This window comes from Salvelinus sp. IW2-2015, linkage group LG13 (genome assembly GCF_002910315.2).
Source record: "Salvelinus sp. IW2-2015 linkage group LG13, ASM291031v2, whole genome shotgun sequence".
In the NCBI taxonomy this organism is placed as follows: Eukaryota; Metazoa; Chordata; class Actinopteri; order Salmoniformes; family Salmonidae; genus Salvelinus; species Salvelinus sp. IW2-2015.
In genome coordinates, this window is record NC_036853.1 from 47,972,114 (window position 1) to 47,979,060 (window position 6,947).

The 6,947-nt window shown below is 43.6% G+C and overlaps 2 protein-coding genes across 4 annotated transcripts in view; both read right to left on the reverse strand.

Moving 5' to 3' along the window:
- LOC111971721 (uncharacterized) overlaps positions 1-6,947 on the reverse strand; it is a 233,612-nt gene that overhangs the window by 197,382 nt on the left and 29,283 nt on the right. The window lies entirely within an intron of this gene.
- On the reverse strand, positions 4,208-6,717 carry LOC112081188 (uncharacterized). Its single transcript, XM_024147375.2, has 3 exons — positions 5,849-6,717; positions 5,154-5,265; positions 4,208-5,025 (listed from the first exon to the last, which is right to left on the reverse strand). The coding sequence occupies exons 1-3, from the start codon at positions 5,936-5,938 to the stop codon at positions 4,208-4,210; spliced, it is 1,020 nt and encodes a 339-aa protein (XP_024003143.2). The 5' UTR covers positions 5,939-6,717.

Below are 6,947 nucleotides of genomic sequence, written 5' to 3' on the forward strand. Positions count from 1 at the left end.
TCAACACTTTCAAAGTTCCCAACTACGAGCGCTATCAATCGCTCACAGGTACCGAGAGTGCTATGGTCAAAACTGTACTGCTGGGAAATGCCTATTATTTTGCAAGTATTGATTTGGTGTTTGGAGCCACGACTGGCTTTGCAAACTGAGTTGTCTAACCAAGGCATGCAACGAACACAAAGTACGGCTGGGCACTTACAAGCAATGGTGCTGTTTGAAAACTTTTGGGGATCCACGTACCCCGACCGCCTCCCGGCCCACACTACCGAAGGCCCGCGCTCCACCACCTCGGACCCCCAAGGAACACACCCTTCAAACGAACAAGCGTGCAGTGGCCACACCGAAGCTGCACAATGAAAAGGTGAAGAAAAATACGGGAAATATTGAAAAGACTCATTGATTGTGTCCATGTTTTTGGGTAAACCACTGTTTTACCCAAGGCAAATGTCAATGGTTCAAGGTTACGCAATGCTGGTTAGACTGCGTTTCTGTCTAAATGTATAGTGTCTAGAGCCATGGCATCCATTAATGATGGAATAAGAGGTGGATTAATTCGGGTGGGACTGTGTAGGACCTCACTGAAGGCCCAGGCCCCCAGGGCCCACGCGCACGCCACTGGGATATGACTATACCCTAATATATAGTGAAGTCTGGTTACGTTCTAGGTTCTCTGAGGAAACATACGAACGTGATTTGACCGGTTGAAACATTTAGGGTTAGATTTTCACAGATTCCTTTCTTTGCAAATTGAACAAGTGGAAATACAACAATCGACTCGTGCATGCTATAATGGACCTTTTTAGGATATGAAAAAGGATTTTATCTAACAAAACAACACGTCATGTTACTCTGGGATCCTTTGGATGATAAATCAGAGCAAGATTTCAGAATGTAAGTACAGCATTTTGCCTTCAGAGGTGAATTTATCAAACCTACGTGGTGAAAAAAAGTGTTTTGTTAGCTCTCAACAATGGCATGGCATTTTTTCGCAGTAAATAGCTTACTGTAAATTGGACAGTGCAGTTATATGCGAAACAAAGAATTTATTGATTCTAAATCATCCCCACTACATTTGAGTCCTTTGCTGTAGTTACAAGAGATGACTTAATTGTTGGTTTAAACCCATCATGTGGACATAAATATGATGTTGTGGTAATATGAGTCAGCTATGATAAGTAAGTCATCATCAGACAAACCTGACTAAACTATTTTGAAGTGTACATGTAACCGAAGTTAAGAACGTACCGGTAAGCTCACTCCACAGCTACCTTGAAATGTTGCAGATGAAGCCATTCAAGAGTTACCTGTTGTATGGTGAAGTAGATTGCATGTTGTTAAAGAGGGCAGTCATATGAGTGTTGCAGAGGATCACTCGGTTCAAGCCCAGTGTGGGGCAGTAACAGAGGTAGGAGACACAGTGACAAACGAGGGTAAAGGTGGAAGCTAAAGCTATGTTAAGCCTTCCAAACCAGCCCTATATTGATCGAAAATAATAAAACACTGTTCAACCACCCTAAAAAAAAAACCCAAGTGTTTGCTCCTCGCTCATTGACCATCCATCCTAATAGGTTATTAAGCTTATAAAAAGTCTAGTTTGTCCTGTATCTCTCTCCACATTATAACTGTTTTCTAGTTATGAAAGGATGGCGAAACTGTCACGGTACTCCGATGCCATCATTTAGTGCTGGTGTGTTTAAAATTCCTGTTTATTCTCTGTCTCCATTTATGTATACATTTTTTGAGTTCTGCCGTGTTCGCTCCATTTCGAGTAGGTATAATTTAGTAAATATCTTTTAGTTGCGGGATGTATGATTTGGTTGGCTATATAAAGCGGTTACTTTTCGTTTTGATGCTGTCGTGTATGCACAGAAATATTAACGTGAAAAATAGGATGCCACACACTTCAGTCATTTGTACAAAACTATTATGAATATGACGTTTGCCACCCCTTTGCCTCCATTCTTCTCATCTCAGGACAAGCGCCCCTCTAATCTATCGGGGAAAAAAGACACCTGATTCATCTACATTCCGGTCTATTTTATTCTCCACCATGATTTAACTTCCTGTCTCCATACATGGGGTTAACTGTTCCTTGTCCATCTCCCAGATCGATCCTTTCTGTGTGTTAAACCTCCACCTAGTGCCTGATCCCGACCCTCCTCATGATGTTGGGGCCATCTCCAACTTGGCTTCCAATACATTATCTGATCGTGTGGTTGCTATGGAAGGCATACACCTTTTACTACTACGGCGATGTAGCTGAACGCCTGTCTTTATATCCAAATTCAGAGTGTCATGCTACGTGTTTCTCGTTTACTTTGATGTTTTATTTGTCTGGATATTGGTTGTTTTTGACGTATTACCAGGCATCTGAGAGGCATCATCGCGGTGATTTGACAATCTTTTGCTCTAAGTCAGGGTCCTTTACTTTCTCAAAGCCTACGTAAACACCTTCCCTCTCCGCCGCAGTTCGTCTTATAGAGATGTAAGCCTGGCCTACTAACACCATAAGTAGCTCCTTGTTTTGTTGCGCTATGCCGATGACATATTGAATGCTAAAAACATACTAACCTATCTTTCTCCAGGATAAATTCAGAAGCACGTCCCGTAGTTTTCAAACTAAGTCCCAAAACTTTTGTTTTATTTGTGCGTCGCGATTAGCCAACCTGATTGGGTTGGTGGATTGTTCTTTTCTGTTTTTAGAAGACCAAAAAGGCATATCCTATGCTGACGGCAGGTGTGTTAGTGAACTAAGTTATTGTGAGCGTACATCCGCCGGTATACAATAATGCTTGCTGTTTCTCCAAATCTTAAGTTTGGCATTATTCAGACAGGTACCACTAGGGTGTACGACTGTCGCATCAAAGTCTCCTAACCCGCGTCAAGTAAATGGAACCATTATTGCGCTGGAAATGAATGCAGTGTCCTTCAGAAAAAATCCTTGTTTGTTCTTTCCCTATCATATGGAGCTATATTTTACTACCAACCGCCGCTTCAAAAACACACTTTAGAATCTCTTTGTGTGTCTATGACAGCATGGTCCTCTCCGGCTTCTCGGGATGAAAGAACCAGCATGGCAACACGGCCGATACACCTAAATTCCCTATCGTTTCCACTGGCGGTTCTCCCAAAATATTTAGACATGTATTCAAGAAATAAAAACAGGCAGGCTTAACAGAAAAAAAAAAAAATTTCTCTCGGTCTAAGTTCTGTACTCTTCAACGTCCAGTCTTGTACCAGATTGAAAACGTGGAATCTTGTATAACAGGTGAAAGGACGGAGGGTGCTTTTTTTCTTCAATAAGGGGGTCGAGGTAGGGGAAAATTTCATATTCTGATATGGTCAGTCTTGCTTATGCGGGGGTGATCATGGAAGAGAGAGATGTTTAAGCGCTAATTTTTGTACACTGTTGCTATTAAGGGAGTGAAGCTCGCAGATGAAAAGTCAGGAGCTGAGATAAAAAAAGAAGTCCCATTTATGCAATTTAGGTTAAAACGATGAGTGAGGACGGACAAGCAAATAATAGGAACGGTGTTTTTTTGTTCTGTCTTTTCTTAAGATACGGAGGCCCAGTTGGTATCGAGTTGGTGCGGGGAGAGGGGGGGAAGAGATCACACCAATCAGGTGTCGTCAAGCTAAAACTGGGGGGCTCTGCATTTGGAACCTTGACGAAACTGCATTTCAGGCTCGGATTGAAAAGTGGTATTGGGTGGGCGGGCGGGGTGCGAGGATGTAGGATTGACAGGGCGCCGCTCTTGGCGTCGAGGTACGTATGGGAACACTGTCGTGCGTGATGTACTAGATGGAAATCAAATGAATACAGCCTACACAAATCAAAACCACAATAGATGTAACAGATGTTTTATGCTGGACGTGCGAATAGGGTTCAACAATGAAATCTGTTACTGTCGTTATTCCAAATGCATCTGTGGGGTCTTTTCTGCTGACAATGTGAAAATGTAATATGTGTCTTTATTGCACGGGTTTGATCTAAAACATCAGAAGCATCCAGTGGAATGGTTTTTCTGCTGTGTATCCTGAGATAGCTCCTTTGCTGAGAACCTCTTCCTGCAGTGCGTTTTGGTAATGGCCTCTCTCCCGTGGACTTCAGGTTGCATCTTCAGCTGGTTCTGACGGTGAACCTTTCACACACTGGGGCAGCTGAAGGGTTTCCTCCCTGTGTGGAACCCTCTGGTGCCTCTTCAGGTCACCAGCCTGGCAAAGCGCATGTGTGTGACACTGTACAGCTAAGGGGTTTCAGCCCTGTGTGGACCATCTGGGTGCCTCTTCCAGGCTGGATGAGTGGGGAGAAACTGGCCCGGCACAGATGGCAGCTGAATGGTTTCTCCCCAGTGTGCATTCTCTGGTGGACCTCCACCTGTTTGGGGAAACTGAAGGCTTTCCCACAGAACGAACACGGGAAGCGTTTCTCTTTGCAARCAGATCTGCTGATAGCYTTACTACTACTGTCATTTGTCAATGGGCTTGTGTAGACATTTAGTGCACAAGCATTGTCTGAGGTCTGGTTTAACAGGAGGAGAGTGTGAGAAGGATGAAGGTCAGGGAGTGTCTGTGTTGTCGCAGGGTCCATGTTCCAGTTGATAGATCCTATAGAAGGCAGGCWGAAGGCAGCACCTGTTAGGGGGTTAACCTGACGCACCAGCAGTCTCTCTGAATCACAACTATAGGAGCAGGAAGGAGCATCGCTAGCCGAGTCTTTGTCTGTTCTCTCCAGCTGAATACAGACARCTCCCTGCAGACCAAATCTAAACTTCGCCCTGGTCTCAGCCAGTCTGTTGTCACGGAGACTAAATTCGGATGTTGTTTTGTGTTCCACTGTCTGTTTCTGGTTGTGGTTAACAGTGTTGTTCSCKAGCCCAGAGTTGAGGACGCTGTTCCATCCACTGACCTCCACTATGTTGTCTCTGGCCRGCTCAGTGATGTTGTCCCCTGGGATCTTGGCTGCACCAGTCTTGGAATCCAAGATGGCCGCCCAGTGTCCTTTGTTAGCCTCCAGCCAACCACCTGCGGGAAGAGGTTACACYTCAGAGAAATCTACATATGGAGTTTAATGGGAAAATAATAGCCAGGCGTATCACTATTCCCATTGAAGATCTATTACTGTATGTAGGCTATATGTATGTATCCCTTACGTTGCTCCCCCATCTTTAGTCCACTCAGCAGATCAATGCTCTCTGGTCTGTCCTCTATTGTCTCCTCTTTGACTAACAGCAGATCAGGCTTCCCTTTCTCCATGTCTACTGACTGTAAGAAATACAGAGTGAGAGGATGTTGAATCAAGACATCTGATATGAGCACCCACCTATGGAGCATCTTGTGATTCGGTAATGAGGGATTGCTATGAGTATTATGCAAACGTGTTAGTCGATTTGATTACTTGACACACTTTAAGGGTTTGATCATTCAAAAGGCATGGTCCGACACTTAAAACAAAATGAATCAATACCTGGGCCTGTATCCACATAGTAAGAGTGCTGATCTAGGATCAGGTCCCCACCAGCCTACATAGTCTTTAAAAGGCAAAACTGATCAGCACTCCTACTCTAAGATACTTTGTGGATATAGGCTCTGACATTATTATTATTATTTTTTAACCTTTATTTAACTAGACAAGTCAGTTAAGAACAAATTCTTATTTACAATGACGGTCTACCCCTGCCAAACCCGGACGACGCTGGGCCAATTGTGCGCCACCTTATGGGACTCCCAATCACAGCCGGATGTGATGCAGCCTGGATTCAAACCCGGAACTGCAGTGAAGCCTCTTGTACTGAGATGCAGTCTTGGACCATCGCGCCACTCGGGAGACCTAATACCATGGGCTCACCTCAGTGAGACTGTGTGTGGTCCTGTGCTGCTCAGCTGGTTCCTCTGTYGGTTCAGGAGGAGGTGTAGTCTGGTTGTCATCTATGACCATGATCCCCTCAGGGTTCCCCAGACCCTCCTCACACCCCTCCTTCACCAGCAGCACCTCCAGACCCTCCTCCTGGAAGAGACAAGTGATACAGATTACACAGACATACACTCCCTCAGGTACATACACACAGATAAACACATTTTCAACATGAAGTGTTTACCCATCCCTACTACATGACTCCTGTACTGTAGTTACAGAATGACTTCATTGTTGTTAAACCCATCATGGTGGACATAAATATGTTGTTGTGGGTAAATATGAGTCAGCTATGATAAGTCAAGTCATCATCCGACAAACCTGACTAAACTATTTTGACGTGTACAGTTGGTGTGTGGGTATATTTAGGAAGTGTATATTAGTTATAAAGCACTGTTGGGTGTATGTAGAATAGGGTGAGATCAGATGTGATGTATACTAAAGAGAGTCTCAATGAAAGTCTTAGAATGAAAGGTCCAATTGTTTTATTAAACAAATACACCATATGAAAAAAATATATCGTCATGAACCGCATTAATTCTCTCATTAAAGTGTTTTGGGAAAATAATTAAGTAATTGAACGGAAATAATGAAGTAGGCATTTGTGAACATGATATGTGACTTGCTTTATCATAATCAGTCCTATGACCCCAAAACACATTTGGAGTGTTATACAGTGCTGGAAAAGGGAGAATGTTAGCTTTCTAATGAGACCATCATGACCAACTCTACTCCAAATTGCAAGAAAATGACATGCCATTACATGCAGAGAATCACCAAGTCATGTTGAGAAAAACAGTCAAAGTTTGCTGTTACTTTTAAAAGACATTTATTAAAATAATAAGCAAATTCATCTGGTCACGTCTTTGACCATCTCCTCGGGGGTAAAAATAAGAATCACGGCTTCCCTTTATTGAACTCGCAAGCCTTTTCAAACCTTGCCCAGCACCATATTTTCCCCTCAACGACTGAAGCACCCGATTGAGGATCCACCATTAATTGTTTGCCTCCTCAAGGTTGCTCGACCTCGACT